This window comes from Micropterus dolomieu, linkage group LG20 (genome assembly GCF_021292245.1).
Source record: "Micropterus dolomieu isolate WLL.071019.BEF.003 ecotype Adirondacks linkage group LG20, ASM2129224v1, whole genome shotgun sequence".
NCBI classification, from domain to species: domain Eukaryota; kingdom Metazoa; phylum Chordata; class Actinopteri; order Centrarchiformes; family Centrarchidae; genus Micropterus; species Micropterus dolomieu.
Genome location: NC_060169.1, coordinates 22,791,332 through 22,812,289, shown reverse-complemented (window position 1 = coordinate 22,812,289; position 20,958 = coordinate 22,791,332). Strand labels below are relative to the sequence as shown.

At 39.5% G+C, this 20,958-nt stretch overlaps 2 protein-coding genes across 2 annotated transcripts; both read right to left on the bottom strand.

Moving 5' to 3' along the window:
• Nucleotides 1–133: 133 nt before the first annotated feature.
• On the bottom strand, nt 134–10,573 carry vps26a (VPS26, retromer complex component A). Its single transcript, XM_046032841.1, has 9 exons — nt 10,417–10,573; nt 8,984–9,133; nt 8,486–8,561; nt 7,836–7,992; nt 7,027–7,191; nt 4,109–4,215; nt 3,764–3,865; nt 3,485–3,594; nt 134–2,396 (listed from the first exon to the last, which is right to left on the bottom strand). Exons 1-9 carry the CDS (start codon nt 10,417–10,419, stop codon nt 2,280–2,282), a joined length of 987 nt encoding a protein of 328 aa, XP_045888797.1. The 5' UTR covers nt 10,420–10,573; the 3' UTR covers nt 134–2,279.
• A 902-nt stretch (nt 10,574–11,475) lies between these two features.
• Nucleotides 11,476–19,346, bottom strand: srgn (serglycin). The gene is made up of 4 exons (XM_046033680.1): nt 19,190–19,346; nt 16,847–16,988; nt 12,468–12,730; nt 11,476–12,338 (listed from the first exon to the last, which is right to left on the bottom strand). Exons 1-4 carry the CDS (start codon nt 19,242–19,244, stop codon nt 12,232–12,234), a joined length of 567 nt encoding a protein of 188 aa, XP_045889636.1. The 5' UTR covers nt 19,245–19,346; the 3' UTR covers nt 11,476–12,231.
• Nucleotides 19,347–20,958: the final 1,612 nt, after the last annotated feature.

Sequence of the window (20,958 nt, the reverse complement as noted above, 5' to 3'; positions counted from 1 at the left end):
GTGTGTGTGTGTGTGTGTGTGTGTGTGTGTGTGTGTGTGTGTCTTTAAAGCAAGACCTAAACTGCCGGTCTGAGCATCACAGTGGAACATTGTTGGATTTTACAGTGTACTGATACTGCATCCCGTCCAGTGCTTACAATTTCAGAAATGAGCCATTTATTAACATTAGTATTCTACTTGTATGGAACAAACAGGCTCAAAAACGCTGCACCCTATGAAAAAGAAAAGGTGGAACCAGCAAGAACAGTGGATTTACAGTGTGCTGATCATGGCTGGCATTGCTTAATTATTCTATTGAATCATGTCAAATAGAAATGGAAACTGCTACTTGTGAGGTGATGACAGAACATTCATTTCCATGTATAAGTAGCCAGAAAAATTCAACTCAACTTTCAACCATTTTTAAGCTTTGAATTTTAGAAATACTGAAGTGAGTCAGCTGACACTGGCCCCGACACTGGAACTTAAATGTTCAGTTCACCAAAAATTACAAACAAACAAACATATTTTCGATTTAGCCATATATGTCCTTGTTTTGAGATCTCTCTCCCGGAAATTTCTTCCTCCACCCCAATAAAATGGAAGTCAATGGAATTTCACCTGGGGTGCTCAAAGTACTGAAATTTAACCTTCCATTAATTTTGATTATCCACTTATCTTTTTACTTTTTCTTTCTTTTGTAGTTAGGTTTTTTTGTAGTTAGATCTGGTCCTTAAAATAACTTTGGAAGACAAACACCAAAAAGGTTTCTATTCTTAAAGACTAGTCATAAATAAATGGCACTTTAAAGATCAAACAAAATGCCTCGTGCCAGAAAAACATGAATGAATGAAGAAGAGTGAATCTTTAGATACATTTGGAGGCAATTCTGCAGTAACCTGACAGACCTCATCAGTGAAAACAACATCAAATATTCATCTAAACAAAGAGACTGAAATGTTGTTGAGCTGAGGAATCTCTAACAGGCAGAGACTTTGAACATATGATGCTTTTAGAGCTGCAACCATTAGCCTAAAAATTAATTAGTCAACTATTTTGATGATCGATTAATTGTTTCAGACTTTTTTTTAAGGAAGAACTCAAAATATTCTCTGGTTCTACCTTCTCCAAAGTTAGCATTTGATGCGTTTCTCTATATTATGTAACTGTATATTGAATACTTCGGGGTGTCAGACTGCTGGTCAGACAAAACAAGATTTATGTAGATGTCACCTCGGGTCTTGTGACTGACACAATTAACTTTTTTTCTGACATTTTACAGACTAAACGATGAATCAATTGAGAAACTGCAAATGAATCGATAATGAAAATAATCGTTAGTTGCAGCTCTAGATTATTTTATTTTATTAAATCATTTTATTAAATAAATAACATTGAAATGATTATGTCCATTTTGAATAATAAAAATCTTGTATGTATGAAATGAGATGTGGAGTGGAACAGGAAACAAACAGCCACATTAGAATTTGAAATGTAGGATTAAATGTATGTTCAGTTGAACATTTGTTGCACTAAACTCTTAATTTCCCAATTAAGCAGACATTTGCAGGAAAATAGCCGTCTGTGGACTGTTGCATCATACTTAACAATGACCGGGTGGTAGATGGACGAATGAGAGCACAGTGGCATGTAGCTTAAACTCAGGCATTGTGAATAAACAGCGCAATAAAGAGCGCGTGTGTTGACTCATAGCTTAGCCTCTCATGTCCCTTGTTCAAGTCGATCCCCACAAGTCTTGAAAACTTCACTGGCTAGACTCTATAGAGCGTCATTTTGTAGGTGTGGGAGGGAGGATGCCAGAGAAAGTCCAGGATAACGGCTGCCTAAATATGCAAACAAAAGAAGCTCCTGTTGCAAAAGAAAGGGATAAATGGTGTGGCGGTCGTCTGTAGCCAACTCCTCTTTTCCGTATTTGCTCCTGTTTTATTCTGCAAGCTGAGACTGTATGGCTTCACGTGTGTGTGTGTTTTCTGTCTGAGGCGCCAAGATCAAACAGGCTGCCTCACTGTTTCTTACTCGTGTCGTGTTTGATTTACACTCTTGCCTTGACATTTAGCATTCGGCCTACTTGGATTGTATGCGAGTGTGTTTCAGTCCTGGGGGGAGAGAGAGTGATGGTGGTCAGACAGCTCACATCTGAAGCTGCGAAGTGACGAGGGGGCATGTATACAGACATTTCTCAGTCCAGGGAGATAGTGGGGCAGCCCGCACACCTCTGGCTGTTCAGCAGTGAAGAGTTGGGGTGTGTCTGTGTGTGTTTTAAGTTCATAGCATCGCCCTCACATCTCTGGCTGCTCCGCGTTAACTGGCTGGGTTCGGGGCTCAGGCGACTCGTAGCGCTGATGGAAGTTTCTTTTCCTCAGCTTCTCTGGAGCTTTTCTCCACAAAACGATCTCCTGAAGACAGAGAGACAGGAAAGAATAAATGTAGGCTCGCGCACAAAGTAAGTTAGCTATTTTACATGCTGCTTTTATCTTGAAGGCCATTTTTTTGGTGTGGTAATCCGGGCCCTTATTTTGAAGTGATTTTTCAGCTCCAGCCAGATCAGCTCACAGAGCCCAGCAACTACGGCAGAGTAAAGACCCTTAGCTGTATGATAGTTTTAACGTTCGTACCGCTGTTATTCTGTCATTACATTCTGAGCAATTCTGTAAGATTTTAACTTAAATCAAGAGACATCTTGATGATGTACAGAGAAATGGTGATGTGCAAATAAATCTGGTCTTGTGAAACTTCGGAAAAAATTATCAGAAAAAGGAATGAAAGGGGACTGTCTTTGCTTTATTATTATTATTATTATTAATAATATTATTATATTAGACATTACATTGCTAGTGTACAGTAGAGTTGTGGTCACAGTATTTGCTTTTTATTTGCTTTTATTTTATACAATTTTTTTTTATGTGCAAATATGTCTTGGTAAGTTAAAACCTACAATAAACCTGATTCTGAGCTCGTTTTGGGGGATGAAGCCTGGCTGTTATAATAATTAGAGCAATGCAGGCGGCCTCTGTGCTGGGGGTATCGTCAGCAGCGTTTTGTGTGCTTGTGACACTGCAAGTTTATTCTTCCAAGAACGACTCGCAAGAATGTTCTCCCCAAGAACACAAGTCCGTTCTTTGCATTCTTGGTTTTGAGAAACACCCCTGGTCTCTTTGTTATGTGCCCACCACAGACAGTCTGGGCGCTGCACTTCCGCGAGTTCCAGCTTTTGCGTTCCGTCAACATTACAGTTTTTAATTAACATTTAAACATTTTTTTGAGATTTGTTAATGGAGTCAGAATCTTCCACGTCTGCATCACGATGTATCTAAGAATTTATTTTTTCTCCCACCCCTAGTTGTTTGTGTTAAACAGCCATACAAGATCTGTGGAAAAACGTATACATGCACAATGTGGATCATACTGTCTCAGTGTCCCGGAGAAACAGTTTGAGATACCAGTCCACTGATGTATTCTGCTGCTATGCGTTCAAGCGTGTTACCTGTTGTTTAAAGTATCTTCTGTCCTCCTCATCCACCAGCACCAGATTAAGGAAGTAGCGTACAGAGAACTTCTTGTTGACATCCCTCATGGTTGCTGTCAGGTCATATCCTGTAAGGAAACAGAAGACGTTATATGCTGTCACTCAAACTTTAAGTGAAGATATGGCCATTTAAATGTTCAAATTAGAGGGACGTTAGCAGGGAAACATATTACCAAAAGCTCATTGTTTCCTATATTCTGAAGTTGCAGCAAGAGAAGAGGAGAGGAGAGAACCCACCTGCCAGGAACAGTCTTATGGGGATTGATTCTCCTTTAACTGGAGCACCATCCATGATCTCATACTTTGCAACCGTCTCAGTCTCTGTGGTAGTACTGGGACCTGAAAAGGAGGTCAGCGATTAAATATATAATTAAATATAAAGTGAGTAAGATAGAATAAGTTAAAGTGGAGCAGAGCTGACAGACGCGTCTGTACTCTGACTGGGGCCTAATCAGTTTACAAAAAGAGTAAACCAACTGCAGCATTTCACAGCTCGAGAAACCTCAAAGGTAGTGAACTTCAAAGTTAGCACAGAGTCACGCTGCTTAACATCCATGTGTTTGTTTAACACGGGATTCTTACCTATGCCTGTTATCTCCTTCTTGATGAGCTGTAGCTCCATGTGTTGAATCTTGATCCTGACCAGCAGGAAGTAGATCTTCCCAACAATCACGTCCTTAAGGTGGTATCTAACAAAAGAGACACATCAAGAGAAGCTGATCAAACCGACTTAGGCTACATCCACACGACTATGTTTTTGTTTTAAAACGCAGACCTTCTGCTAGGTTTGCACCTCCCGTCCAGACTAAAACGGCAAATCTGAAGACCTAAAACGGAGAAGTTTGAAAATGCTGCCGACCCCGTTTTCATTTTAAAACTCCTCATTTTATAAATGTTTTGTACTGTGCATGTCACCGCATTTGCTTTGTGATGACTTCCAGTCTGTTTTCCGCCACCACAGTCTCTTTGTACTCCGGTGTTATTTACAGAAACAGTTCCACCTCGTTGTCTGTCACTGCAAAAAAATCTCTGGTGTCGTTATTCGTCTGTAGCAGCTAAAACGTTTCCGTGAACAGATCGTTTTTGTTTTAAAATTCAGTTTTTAAACAAAAACGTAGTAGTGTGAATGTAGCCCTACGGCAGGGGTGGCCAACCAGTCAGAGATTAAGAGCCACATTTTTTACTGTGTTACCGCAAAGAGCCACATCATACACATGTACATACACACCTCTGCTCAGCCAGATTTATTGTAAATGTCACACACCAACATGATAATGACAGAAATTGACTCCTACAGTACTAAGACCACAGGCCAGTCATTTTCAACAATGAACATTGTGTGCACTGTCTCACACACACAAATTCTCAGTTCAACCATGTCCACAAACAAAAATATAATAATTTACAATAGCGTTTTTCTTTTACTATACATGTTGCTTAGTGGGACTTCTGGCATTCCTTGCCTTGAACAATCCTCTTCAAATCTGGCTTGTATTCCGTTGTTGCCACTCGAAGCAATTCTTTCACATGGGTGTCAGTCAGAACAAATTGATGCTTTGATTTCACGTGTTTCAGGGTAGAAAACACAGACGCAGACGTATGTTGACCCAAACATTGACAGTATCTTAAGTGCAGCCCGTTTGACATTGGGGTATTTTTCCAGTGGCACACTTTTCCAGAACTCAATGGTCCCTTCCCTTAAAGCAGGTTTCAGTTGGTCCTCCTCACAAAGATCTCCAACTCATCCGCAGCCTCATCTGTGACTAGCGGGGCTTTCAAACAGTCCGTCTCCGCATTAAATGGGTCGACGAGGAACGTAATCTGTGGCCTTTTCAGTTGTAGATCACGGAACCGGATCAGAAAGCTTTCGTGCGGGTTTTCAACCAGTGTTGCATATCTGGCTCTTTGCTTATTCAGGGCGGCGCTGGTGACTTGCCTGCTGGCTTTTAGCAGAGTGGGAAAATGCGTTAAATCTCCCTTTTGAATATGCGCCTTGAACAGCTTCAGTTTGTTGACAAACGCAAACACACTTTGCACCAGATCAGGCAGCATTCTTACCCTGCAGGGTCAGGTTCAGTCTGTCCAAGTGACACAGCATGTCGACCAAAAAGGCCAGATCCATAATCTACTCGAGGTCCGAGAGCTCGGGATAGTCCTTGTCCTTCTCTTCCATGAACAGTTTCACGGCATCCAAAAGCTCAAAAAAGCGAGCGAGTACCTGTTCTTTTAACTGCCACCTCACAGTGCAGTGCAGCGGGAAGTCACCTGGAAGCCCTTTGTCCAGCTCAGCGATGAGATTCTTTAATTGCCTGTGGCACATGTGTGAGGATGTAGTTGACGATTTCCATCACAGGCTTCATTACGTTGTCTAAATTCAATGATTTAGACATGAGTTGCTCCCTGTGGATGATGCAGTGGAAATTCCAAAACTCAGGAAATGTTTGGTCAGCTTTGCACAGCCCCACAAGCCCGTTCACAGATCTAGTCATGGCTGGCGCTCCATCCGTGGCTATTGCAGTTAGTTTCGGTATGGGCAGATTTGCTTTCGCAAATGCAGCCATCATTGTTTCTTTCACATCTATTCCACGGGATCTGTCTTTTAATGGAAGAATATCAAGGAGTTCTTTGATCACAGAATCGTTTGACTAAGGCCGTGCAAATATTGCACAAATATCATCCAATGCGACACTAAAATACTCACATGCTTGAAGGTCAGAGTGCAACTGTGATTCAATAGCCGTGTTAATGTCCAATATTCAGTGTGGCGGGACAGTTGGACGTCTGATACCATTCGTTTTAGTTTGTCGTTTTCAGGAGACAAGATTTCAACAATGTCACTGAGGCATTTTTTAACAAAATCCCCTTCATTGTATGGCTTTTTAGCCCGTGCAATGTTCCAAGCCAGTTGATACAATGCAAGCGTTATGGTCTCTGAGTGCTTCGTAAATTTTTGGAAAAACTGTATCTGCTTTTCTGCCTGATGTTTCAAAGTGACCAACAAGTTCAGTCCCTTTTGAAAATTTCTGGTCGATGTTAGCATGGAGTGAGCTGAAGTGGCGCTGAAGATTTGAAGCTTTGAAATGCTCTAATGACGCCTGACATATAAGGCAGAATGGCTTGCCATTACGTTCAACAAAAAAACTGTTAAAAAAGTCGTGTTCATCTTCATATTTTCGTTTTGCTGTGCATTTTTTCCCTGCCATTTTGAGAGTGAACTTGACACAAATTGTTTACTCAAATGATCTTGCCTCTACTGGGAAACTTGCGCGTTTGACGAAAATACCGTATTGAACTCCAGCGAAGCGAATACGCACATTAAAAAAAACACAAACACAAACTTCGATATGAACGTAAGAGCTGCATGAAACCCGGCAAAGAGCCACATGCGGCTCGGGAGCCGCGGGTTGGCCAGGCCTGCCCTACGGGCACGTCTTATCTGGATTTGGGAGTTTGCTGAGGAAGCTAGAAGGATTTCAACACAAAAGCAATATTGATCTTACTTGGATTTGTTGTATTCAAACTCAATGTGCAGACAGTCTTCAATGCCAACCTCCATCTTGATCGAGTTGTTGACGTCTGGGTAGGTGGCTAACTGGTGGACAATCAGCTCATATTCCTTCACTAAGTCAGACAGACGGCGTACTACTGTCACCCTGAGAAAATACCTGCAAGAAGAAAACACAGACGTTCGCTGTCATCCAAAGATAACTCAAACTGTGACAACCAGATCAAATTTATAGAGGGCAAAAAGACAGAAAACTGAGTGGGCAACCCTTTTCTTTCTCCTTCACATGTGTACAAACCTACCTCAGACTACCCAGAATGTGTTTGTCATATTTTGACTAGTCAGTGAAATGTTCAAATACGGTTGATTCAAATCCAGTTTAATTGGGCTGTTTCTAGAATATGTTATTAAAAGCATCTAAAAATTACTTTAATTATCCGCTAATAAACTAGGTTTTGATGAAATGATCAATCACAAAAAAGTCACATTTGTATTTTATATATTTACTTAATAAATAACAAAAATGACTGATAAAGTATTCAATGTAGTTCCGGTAAATATACTAATTAAATAATGAATAATCTCAGCACTACTGATAACAGTACCAGTAACAGCAATATATTTATTGATTCCTGTAGGGAATTTCTCTAACTGTCCCCCTCCAGGGGGATAACGGTACAACATCAGCGAGAGAAAAGCTTTGCTGCCATTAGATTGAACCTGATGCTGACGTGTAACAAATACACATGGGTGCACAGACATAGGATAATCTGCAGTTTATGTTAAATTGTGTAACAAATATACCTTAGCCTGACATTGGCTCCAGTGTACGACTCATAGGGCTTCTCCACCTGCATGAACTCAAAGTCGTAGCTCCTGTTCTGGTTGAGTTCTCCAGGAAGAGCCAACTCTTTAACCAAGTCCACAAACTCATGGGTGTTGCTCTTATCAGAGAATAGCTCTGAAACACAGCAGAGTGGATTTAGAGTGGTTGGTGGTCTGGAAGATGTATAATTCAAGACAGTTTAAAACACACGGAAAAAATTTTATACATTGGTTTCATTTAATAATTCCACTCTTTCATCACACTGCTCATTACCCTCCTCTTACAGCAAATACAGTTGGAGGGAGGTTTAGCTCCACCATGGCAGGCTGCACATGACGACCACATGCTCAGTTAAACCTTTCAGCCACATGAGAAAGCCAACAGCCTTCTGTTGACAAGTACTTTTTCAGCTGTAACGCCCAATTCACTTTGTTAGAATTCCAAATATTTTATAGAGCTAGTAGCAAAAGGCAATTTAGAGGTTTTAAGTATTAAACAGAATAAACCCATCAGTACAATCCTACTAAAATCAGAGCAACAAAACAGTTCACTCCGTACACTTTATGCTACTTGCAAAAGGCAGGAAAATAACAGAGAGTGATGAATGCACCACTTTAATCATGCTCACCTATCTGACCAACAAACTCGATGCGGATGCCCTGATGTTCCAGTCGCTTTCCTCCCTGCTTCACATTTACATTCACCTAGAGAGGAAACATCTGATGAGTTCATGTTGCATATTAACCAAAAAGCACTTTATCACAGCGACAGCTTGACAATATTACCAATTTAAAAATATACTCCAATATTACTTATATAAAGCAGATTTATCAGCTGATACATTTGTGGATCTGAAACATAGATGCTTCACTTCCTCCCAAAGTCAGAGCAAATCTTGCACACACATCAAAACAACCTTAATTTCCCACTGGACTCAGTTAAAGAGAGGATCCCAAAATAGACTCGGGTATGGTCGTGAAATCCAGTATCAGAGTATCTGAGTACTGTTAACTTGTAAACTAAATGACAGCACATTTTAATCATGCTTCATGTGTGTAGCACCCCCCCTTCCTGAACCTTGGGGAGCTTTGCGACCCACTTTATAAATAATATAAACTCTGTTTACCTTGCCAGACACAGACTCTCCGTCGTAGAACAGGTAGTGTTTCTCCACTTTCCCATCTTCTGTCTTCAACTCGGCCGTCTTTCTGTTCTCTGCATCGTTCAGCAGTACGTCTATCTCACATACTGGCCCGAACAAACCTCCCAGGAAACTCTGAAAGCACAAACTACATAATAGAAAATAGCATAACACAGCATAATACACAACTATGAAAAAGTTGACTAGTTGGTGGGTTGTCTGAAAAAAGCTGAGTCCTTTATTCACAGTAAATTTGGATGTACTGTGGACAGAAGAGAAAGCTCCTTGCTTAATTAATCCTGACAAGCATTAACAGCTAATTGTTTTATAATCTATAAGGTTCGTAAAGTTTACCCTTTCGGTAAAGGCTGTAAAAGAGGTCTAGAACGACAAACAAGCAAAGACAAGACTGGCAAATCTATGATCATCATGCTTTGTGACTATCAGTCAGTTTTCAGCCTGACAGTACAGATAACTGTGACAGGGCTGAGGCGGCTTTCTAGTTTACAGACATTTTAAAACTACAACAGACTAAGCCAAGAATATTAGGAATTTGTTAACACACATCTCCATAGACTCTGATGACAGACAATACGATGTAGTGGTCTGCAATAATTATAGCTCACATAGCATCACAGCTGCCAAGTTTACATCTATAGGTATGTAGTAAGTGTGTGAATATGAAGGGGACTGAATGTGCTCTGGATAGTCTTAATCTCCACAGACAGTCTCCATCCATTCTCAGGTAGAACAACAACATTTGTTATTTCCACACTAACTCGATCACCAGCTGCACAGCCACATTATTTTCCTCTGAGTTGGCGCAAAGTCACCAACACATGCCTCAGCATGCAGGAGGAATCGGCCAATCATCAAGATGTCAGGAGAGACCAATCATTGTCTGGACACGAGTGGGATGCTTCAATTCATTTTATTTACATATAATATAGACAACTCCCTTTAGAAACCCCCAAATCAACTCAATGATCTGCACAGGAGCAAACAACATGGTAAACACAGCAGCAATACATCAAAGTCAACATCCCGTTAAAGTTACATCGCGCTAATCAGCAACGTTAGCTAACATTAACATTTCGCTCAGCGCCCTTTGCAGGTTCAGGTCCCGAAAACACAAACAAGCTAAGGTAACTTTAATTATTAACCAACACTTGTAGTTACTATCATCACTAAGCAAAGCTGCTGGGCCGTTGGCTTGCCAGAAACATGTTTGAGAGAGCAGGGCCTCGTACTACAAGGGCTAAGTGGACCAACCCAGCTAGCTTTCCTGTCAGGTTTAAATGCTGAACAGCGACTGTCAGATGAAGCTGCGGGTCCCTGTTGATGCTGGGGCTTCATGAATTAATACCCCGGTTCATTTCAGCGCGGTCCGAACAGCTGATGCTTGTTTTTACACTCACCATCTCGGCCGTGTAGACAGTTGAAGCTAACAGCTAGCCTCGCTCCGTGCAGCCAGTCTGTCTGAACCAGGAGGTAGTAACGAGGCTTACCGTCATGTGACCCGGGTCATGTGTGTGTGCAGGCGACGGCAGGAGGCTGACATGGGACGCAGGCAGAGGTTCACACCAGGCTCAAGTTTGTTATTAAACTTGCTGGCATGAAGTTACCTAATTATTTAGCTTTTTTTAAAGCATGTTATGCCTCGTGTTTAAATTAGAACTACAGAATCCAAGTTATAGCAATAGACACTTTCATTAGAGCCGGACTGATACTGACTTTTTGAAGCCCATACTAACAGCAGTCTATGAGAAAACAATGATATATTGGCTAGTCTTTAAAATAAATGCTTCACATAAACGTTGATAGAGATCCCTTCAAATTGATTATTTGAAAAATATGTGGCCAACTATGGCATTTCGCAGCTGAAAAAATAAGCGTATTAGCGCTCTCTGGTGGACAAACTTTGACATTGCTTCTAAATTTATTTATTTTTATTTAGAGTTTAGCTATGGGATTTCTCGACTGCAATTTAATATAGGCCCATGTGTGACGAGATAATAGCCTATTGGAATAATATTGGTTAGTATTAAGTAGTGGATCACCATTTGGACATGATGTTCAAAACACCTGGTGCATTAATTGTATTGTTTGTTGTGCAAAATTGTTTTAAATCAGACGCTTTCACGATATCTATTGTACTTTTACTACAGTTGTATTGGCTTTGTGCTGAGGTTGTCCTAAAAGTTTAATGTCATATTCATCTTTATCATATCTCTTTATGTTAGAAAAGTAGACTTGTAAATTAAATTCAGTTTCAGTTTTGCAAAAACTGTCTTTTATTTCTAGAAAATTACATAGCTATAAAGCATCCAAAGACAATCTCATGTCTATAAATGTGAAAGCTGACACAGGCAGAATAAAACCATTAAAACCCTGCTAATTCATACCTAAGATTCACAAATTACCCAACTGACTGAGGAGATACAATAAACAGAACAGTTACTGAAAACACTATTGAATACTGTTGTTATAAATCCTTTATTGATTGAAGTATTTCAAATGCAAATTAGACAAGGCAAAGCATGTTAAAATTAATGCATGTGCACAATACATATTTTGTATGTGATCCAGCTCACAGCGGTTGACATTGCGTTAATCCATTCCTGAGTGGTTTGGGTTTGCAAGATTCTCGTGTTCAACCTTGCAGACCAGAAGTTCCCAGAAGTGATTGCATAACCCTCCTGGGTAAATGTAAAGTGTCACAACATTTGAGAGAAAGGGATCAAATAATATAAATAAGTCTTTGTTTTTGTATGTTATAAAGTAACACAGGCCTCATAGCTCTAAAAAGATGGTTGGAACTAAAGCTGCACAGAGTGAGCAATGCATAGACAACATCTTATTGCACTGGAATTAAAATTATTTGAAAGCATATTTGTGTTGTAACATGTTCATATTAAAAAGCATATTCCAATTTACAACATCTTTACCACATGAAAGGACAAATGCAGGTCACTGCCATCTTAAACTAAACTAAAGTGTGTATATGTCTCATTTATGCAGACCATTCTTTTACTTTTTCATTGTTTACAGTTGTTCTACCTCCCATCAATAGCACTGACGATACAAAATATATATCTGGCCTTTGTCAATCTCTGAGCTTTTCCACCACCAGGTGGTAAATCAAAATTTGTTTTACTATAGTGGTTTGATATAAAATAGATGCAAGCCAGTGTGTGTGTGTGTGTGTGTGTGTGTGTGTTTGTGTTAGTAGTCTACAGCTGCAGAAGGTGGTCTTCTCTCAGCTCATCCTCCGCTGGTTTTGACTCACCAACCTCAGACCTGCTAGGGAACAATCGCCTCATGGCCTTGGTATCCCAACCTATAAGCAGAAGAACAAGGACAAGTCAGATTAAATGGAGCAGAGAAAAGCCAGGACCAAGAAAAATATTTAATCTATTCTTATATAATCTAATCTAATCTATTTAATAATTTTCCTCAAAAACCTTACCTTTGTTTAGCTCACTGTCTTTCTCTGTCCAGGACTCGCCAGAGCCTGTCTCGCTTGCACCAGTTATGGAGGCCTGATCAGCCACGAATTCACCTTCAGTTGCAGAGCCTTCATAAACTCCAGAACCTTCCTCTTGCTGCTCAACCACAGGTGACTCCCCCTTTTCACTCATCATTGGTGTTTCTTCCTCTTCCATCTCTTCATACTCATCCATCTTGTCCTCATCTTCCTCTGGACTCTCATCCTCCACAGGCTCTGCCTCTCTGGAAACAGATTAAGAGTCAGATATTGAAAAATGTTAATGGAGTTTGGCAGGTTGTTTGTTTGTGATATGGTTTTTCCACAAAGAAAGTTCAATAAACTACTTACAAGCTCTTAAAAGCACATTTACTATTTTCCTCTCATTTTAAACCCATAATCTATGAGCAGACAAAAAATTTTCATTTCAAAAGTTTTTTAACTTTTAGATGCAAGATGTCTCCTACTTCATTGGTGTGTGCTGGTAGTTTCCACATCACACTTGTTTAGGTTTATAAGTTTCTCATACGTACATGTCTTAAACTTAAGATTTAGGGTGAGTGCAGAGAATTTTTCTCCCTTCAGCATATTCATTCAAAAACAGTCGTATTGTGTCAAACTCTGCCTAATCAATCAATTGACTCACCAATTGGCAGAAAATTAATCATCAACTATTTTTATAACCGATTAGTAATTATTGTAATTTTTCGAACAATAATACCAAGCATTTGCTGGTTCCAGCTTCTCAAATGTGAGGATCTAATGCTTTTCTTCAGCAAATATGAATACTTCTCCTTGGGCTGTGGTAAATCATAACAAGCATTTTACACAATTTTCTATTTTATAGACCCAACGATTAATCAATATATAATAGGTTGATAATTGATAATGAAAATAATCACTGGTTGCAACCCTACTGCACATTTGGCACAATGACAGTAGCAACAACCAGAACACATTTTTGAGTGAAGGGGGACTTTAAAGGTCTAGAGTTGGGTGTTGCTTTCTTTATGTTTTTTCATGTTGAAGCTGTTACTCCAAAAAAAGGACAGAGGCATATTTATTGTTTTAAGCTTTTTGGTTTTATGTTCAAACAATTATCAGGAACAAGTAGAAGTGTTAGGAAACAGCAGCTAAGAAATACCAGGTGTGCATCAATTAGGCAGATGATAGGTCATAGGCATAAAGGCCGACACAGGTGTTTTCACTTAGTTTGCCTGATTAGATCTCCTCTGAGGACTATGTGGGCGTGTACAGACTGCGCTTGATTGACATCTGTCTGACATTTCTATTAACTTAGTGTTGTATTATTTTTATTGACTCACAAAGTTTGATGAGCTCACTGAACTCCAATATAGCTCAGCCGAACTTCAACAAGAAGACGCCCAATTAGCCAGAATACACTTGTGTGTACAAGGACTTTACACAGTTTGTAGCCTAAAACGTGTAACACATATCAACACCCGATACTCTCAACCTCATATCCTGCTACTGCTGATGGGTTTGAAGTAAAAACCTTTTTTGCAGTAAGTCTACTCTTATGCATGCTGTACCGTGGATTCTGGTTTTCAGGACAATCAAGATCTAGAAACAGCATTAAAGCAGGGGGTAGGCAATTTAGTTCAGAAGCATTTTTGTTATATTTGTTGAAATTCTCTTTACATCCCGACAGCAATCAATAAATCAAATGCTCTGACACAAAAAATATATAAATCTGGTACCTGTGGCTGTCGCAGTACTGTAATAAGCATGGCCTATCTGCCTGTCTACTACCTGTGTGTACCTGTGGAGGGAGGCCTGAAGAGACAGGGTGGGATTTTTTTCTGTTGGATACTTTCACAATCTAGCCTTCTCTTGTTAGTTTTCCAGTGTCTCAAGCCTGATTATCAGACTAGTGTGACACATACATAGATACAAAACAATAGACCAGAAGCAGCAGCCCACCAGGCGTCACAGCCCACTTCCTCTCAACACTTCCCTTTGGCTTCCTGTTCAAGGCGAGTTGCAAAGGGGAGGGTTGCTGCTGTGTACCTGGTATTTTTAAGCAAGACTCAGACTAACAACACAAACATTCCATAAGATCAGTTTTCATTTTTCTAATCAATTTTCAACTTTTCTAACTTTCATTCACTCTGTCTCCAACCATCATTTCCACTTGCTTCTGCCCTCTGCACTCTTTGCCTCTCTTCTCCTTTGTGTCTCTGCTCTGTAATCCCAAATCATTTATAGAAGCTTCACACCTATGGTGTTTCTCATTTGGACTTTTAACCAGTTTCATTGATCAGACCAGGTAAAATCATGTGATGATAGTGACTCAGTGGAGTAGCATACAGTATTTAATCAATGTGCTTTGACTCATTGGTGCTAAAGCTGTCATGCTTCTTTTCAGTGCCTCTTTGTACATATCAGATATAGAAAATATGCTTGAGAAAATGTGACATGAAGCAGAGTTTCTCTGTGAAACTTGTAATATGTCAGTGATTTTTGTATAGTTGTCTGGGAGTTTACATTATGTATGTGTAAAGTACATATATATATATATATTGCAACAGCTGATTAAACCCATTCCAAACAACATTGTAGATGGACTGCAGCCAGATAAATAGTATTTGCGGTATTCATTTTTGAGAAGTTTCCTTTTTTTAAAATATAATTTCATTAACTGATAGGATTGATGTCAGTTAAGAGGAACCCTATAAGAGGAAATTGAGGGCTAAGACCAAGACTGTGATACAAACTTTCTCAACAGTTCTTAAAACTGTGAATAACTTGGTCATGGTGGAAAGGAAAACTGATGAGAGGCCAAAGGAGGCGTGATGTGCGTATGTGTATTTTAAGTTTATGTATATACACAAATTTAACGACATGGAAGCACAGTTTGAGATAACTGCCCGGCCAATTTTTTACAGTAATTGATACAAAGAAACAAATGGAGAATTAATTATGACTCAGTACTTTTTGTAAAACTTATGTTAGTTGAATAACACTGAAGGAGATATGCGCTTTGCTGAGCACCATCTAAGTTTATTTTATATATTGCCATGACAAATTCTTTAATACTTCAATATTATTGCTCAAGGAGCCTCCCTGTAGGATTCAAGAAAAATTGATAATTATTATTAATTAAGAATTAAGTGTTAATTCACATTTTGTTTTCTAGGAGGTTAAGTCTATCATAGCATGCATTGGGTGGAACTCTGGGACAATAACTGGACACATGGCTCCCCAAAAGGTGTACCACAGACAGACAAATATTAAAATAATATATTTTATGTCTTCTTTGTTTCATTTAGCATTGTGACAGCAGACATGATGACATACAGCACAGTATGAGCCTGGTCATATTGAAACCACAGATGTCATCAGTGCTTGAAGCCAACAAGCATTCTCAAATGTTGAACTGCATGCATGCCGTATATGCACAGTGTAGAGTGGGAAGAAGAGCAGAGAATGTGACCAGTCATACAAGGAGTGGGTTTGCACCAACATCATGGTATCTAACTTAGTAGACTGTTTCAATAAGATGCCCTTGACTGACTATACTTCCTCTATATTGGAGTCTGTACGGTACACATAGATCAAGTATGTTTCCAGAAAGCAATTTGAGTAAAGCAGTCCCTTCACCACAAACACACACACACACACACACACACACGTGTGAGTTTATCATATTTGTAGTTTTTGGCATAGCCCACCTCTAATTTCCCCATTTTTCCTACTGTACTCTTTCTCATAAAACTATCTTTTAGCGCACAGCAACATTCCTCACCTGCATTCCAAACTATACAGAGAAGTGAAAAGTTACCATAGATCAACATCTAATGCTTTAATTTACACATACTGCTACTCCTGTACTCTGCGAGAGTATGAAATAGACCATGAGCTCTTTAGGTCGTTCTTATTCCAGCTCAAACCTCCCTGCCCTCTCTCTGACAGTCCCTCTGTCTTTCTTTATCCCTCCACGTTGTCTTCTATTCTGGCTTTTCTTGGCCACCTACCTCACACTTATACACTCTCAAACACACACACACACACACACACACACACACACACACACACACACAACACATAAACACACACAGAGATACACACAGACAGAGGTTGTGTTGCCGGAGTTGTGTTAACCAAGGTAACAGATCCAATGCAGCATCAGCATTTCTATATTTCAAGTCTGTGTTTATCTGACAACTGTGTAGTATATTGTCACCGAGATGGATGTTTTTCTCATCCCACAGTGAAGTGAACTGCTGCTAAGACACACTCACCTTACTCTGAGCAACTCACAGAGCAAATAAACCATCACACCCTAAGCTTGTAAACTCTCACAGAAACACACACTCAGGCAACACATGCATACTTACAAATACTGTGCAGTAGAAGCAGGCAGTTTGGCTGGTAGGTCTGGACTCCATGCCATTTCTGGACTTTGTTGAGTCACACAGTTGGCCTGGTCGCCCTCAGGGTTACATCTCACAAACTTATACACAGCAGTCCTAGGTGCTCCTAGAGAGAGACAGAGGGTCATTGATGTTTCAGTTATGTTGTTTTTTTCCCTCCAACATTTTTTGCAAGAATTTCTTGAGAGTTCTTGGGCAATATCTTCTTGCTCATCTGGATCTGTTTAATATGACATTTGGGGTTTACTAGTTCCATGTTTGGAGAGTTTCAGGAGATTACAACATTATTTTGCAACAGGGGTAAAGTGACAGTTGGCCTAATGGACTTCAGCGCTGTTTATTCTCTTCAGTAATGTATTAGCATAGGAAGTGACAGCATCACAGCTTTTTCTCAACAAGCTGCTCATGGAGTTTATCGGATGGTGAAAGCATTTACAGTTATTTTACACAACTATCCAGTGTAAAGAAACTAGCTGACAGCTATCAAGTGTTTCATTAGCCATCCCTGCAAAACAAAATTCATGTTAATCAATAGATCAGGGGATTTTGACTGTTTGATGATCGATTCTGATTTATGAATGCTGCAAACTAAATATGCACAGCTTCCTTTTTTTTCTCCACACAGTTGAGTTCTAGTTTAAAACAAACAACAACAAAAATCAAGAAAGTCATAAACACTGGAAAGCATTTTTTTATTGTTTAAAAATAAATTTCCTCCTGAAACTCTGGTGTGACATTTCTGCATCACATTGATAGGCTACTACTGCCGAAAGTAATCCACCACCATCGGTGATACAGGCTATTAGTATCTGAGGGATGCATCAATATTATTTTATTGGAAATGTGGGTGCCACAGGTGGCTTCCTGTGACAAGTAGTTTGAATATTGTCTGTCAGTAAAATTGACAGTGAGAGTGTTACTTTAAAGACAACTGGCCTAATATGAATTGATGATAATCAGTTGATTAAGTGCAGTTTTCAGTGTCAACTGGCTGTATAGCTTTTGTTTGTCATTTGGCTTCTACAATAAAACAAGGTGTCATTTTATAATTCATTTCAAATAATTTTTTGTAACAGGACATTTCCACAGAATGCATCTCTGACACTGTAAATGCACATGACACATTAATGTCACAAATCTCAAAACAGTATCCTTCTGAAGAACGCAAATATTATAATAAGATAACAGCAATTATTTTTTTTACATAATCACTGATTTGTGAAAATAAAATCAGGCCTATGGGGCATTACATATTTAACACTGTTTTCCAACCCTGAAGTAAATTAGACCAATTTATTATGAACAAATGCTGTTATCTCATTTTGTAAATGTCCATTGTAATTTTCATCTATTCATTTAAAGTTGGGCTCACAACCAGCCACATTCATTAAATATTTGTCCCTTTTTGACTATTCTTAAAGTTGTTATCCAAAGAACTTTAGGAATCCATACTCCCTAGGGGCATTTCACATTTGAAAATATCTTGTGGGGCATTGTGTTTAAGGCCAATTCTACTGAATAAAAATCTTTGTTTCGCTGCTTAAATACGCCTATAGTTATTGGCAACATCTAAAAATTACAAGAAGAATGTATAACCCGGTATAACCCAGCCACATGCTTTGTTATTATTTTATTTATTAGGGTTTTCTCTAACTTTGCAGTGCCCCTCCACTATATTAGAAAACGACAATGGCCTAATGTGTCATGGTGAGAGTCCAAAAAGCCCCCTTACAAAGAAACACGCCACATCAAAACTTCACTCGGAAACTGAAACGCCTTTGCGCTTTCCGATTTAACATTCACAAGGCCAGGCAGGGGTTCCCACACATTTTCCCTCATGAACTTCAACGTGTTGGACCCTTGTTCCTTATCATAACAGAATATTTCCGTTTAGAAGGCCTACATGTGAAATTTTAGACTTTAAAATTGTGTTTTCTTAGGTCTACTGCACACGTGGGAAGATATAGATCAGCCCCGCAGCGATGACAACGAAACCTGCGGTTTACAAATGAGTCACTTACGGTAATAACATTATGCTGACACTGGGAGGCAAATACCAGTGAAGTGAAACAGTCCCAATTTTTACTTGTCAATCTAAGACCCCAGACCCCAGTTTGGGTAACTCGCTGCTCTGTTATTGTGAGGATGTCGAGGGAGAGCACTTAAGCTGTCAGGTTGTGAAATTATTTAACTTTTTCCACTATGACCTGTCTTTAAGAAAAGCGTCCATATGAAGCCTACCCCGTCCTGCATCTGCGTAACAGTCACAAAGTATTTTATAATAATAATTATAAACCGTCGACTTACCCTTTCCGTTATGTAAGGCGAGGCAGGAGATAACGAAGAACAGAATCAGCTTCATCCTGTCTCTCTTTAACAGAACAACAAGAAAATATAAAGGCACTCTTTTCCAAAGTGACTCTTCTTTGCGCGGTGTAGACAAAGTGTGAACTGCCTGAGACAGTCAAAAACTCCCCCCTAAAAGAGCTCAGCCCTCTGAGTGCGTCATGGTTTCCTGAAGTCTTCTTGTGCAGAAAGTGCATGAACATCCTCAGTGGAAACGTTTGGCTATAGCCTCAGATATGAGATATCAATTCGGTGTTTGCGTAACTGCACACTTGGACCGAGGAAATACCAGAAGATAGCAGCCGAGATTCAATCGGCGTTTCTGATAATAACGACCGAGAGGAAGCGAACGGGCCTATTTGTCTTAATTGACTGCGGGCTCATTTTTGTGTTGAGATAAGAAGATAGTATTATTGAGAGCTTCTGCTTTTACATGAATTCATTTCAGTTCAATTGAATTTGTTCTCCTGTTATTGCTAAAAAAAGCGTGTGTGTCTCTGTGTGAGAGAGAGAGCGATGGCTGTGTGTCACCCCTTTACTTTCTTATAGTTTTGGTTTCACCCAGCTTAACGCTGCTGTCTTCCAGCTTCACAAGGCTAAACATAAAAAAAGGTGGTTGAAAGCGACTGTTATGTGGGGATGTACTGGTACTACCTGGCCTGACAGTGGCTGCAGGTCGCAGTTTAAAAATACTTTCACCCCAGACTCTACAGCAACAGCCTGATCTCCACATAATGTGTACATGGAGTGTGTATATGTCAGTGTTGTGTGTGATATATTGTCCTTGGTGTCTGTGCCCGTTTTCCGTTGAGTGTATTTGTGTCTTTCATATGTCTCTGCATGTCCTGCAGATTTATGCATGCATGCTTGTGTTTGTCGGTGGTTGAATAGTAGCCTATTCTCTGGGTTTGATTACAGTTTTGTAGTATATTAGCCTACTTTATATGAGGATTTGCATTTCTGCTCCCTTTTATTTTGCTCCATTACAGAGAAATAGAGAGATATTGACAGAAATGTTGTACTTTTTGCTTCTCTACTGTGCATTTATTTGCCAGCTAACTATTACATAATTTGCACAAATGAAAAAATAAAAATTAAATGCAAAATAGTTTATAAAATAGGATATATTTTGCATAGCAACCCAAACAGTTTATAAAGTAGTTAAAGTAGTAGTAAAATGTTGCTTACACTTTTAAATATTCCCATAATATAAAGATGATGAATATAACACTGAACAGAGCCATATGGAATAATAAGTAATTGACTTTTGATACTCTCAGTAAGCTATAGGTTGCTCCTAATAGTTTTATATCTTTACTCAAGTCAAATGTTCAATGCAGGACTTAATGGTAATGTAGTATTGTATTACTGGGGTATTGGTGCTGTAGTAGAAGACCTAAATATCCACCTGTCTCATGTTGATCTATATCTGTGTATTTTTCTTTCTGCGATGTCAGGCTGAGCTCGTAAACACAGCTGGTAAAGACATTTCAAGTGTCAACACCTGGCATGTCCCGGTGTCTCAGGCAGGTGAAGTGTATTTATTAGATGACTCATTGTTACTCCGGATGCTCCTGGGCTGGGATTTTGAGGAAGTGTCAATGATATTAGAATAGGATAAGAAGAATTCAGTGCGTTGTCAGAGTTGTTTGTCACGGTTTCACAACAGGAAAGCTTGGATGAGGACGCTAAAAGATCAACTTTTGAGATGTTTACTAATGAGAAGCTAT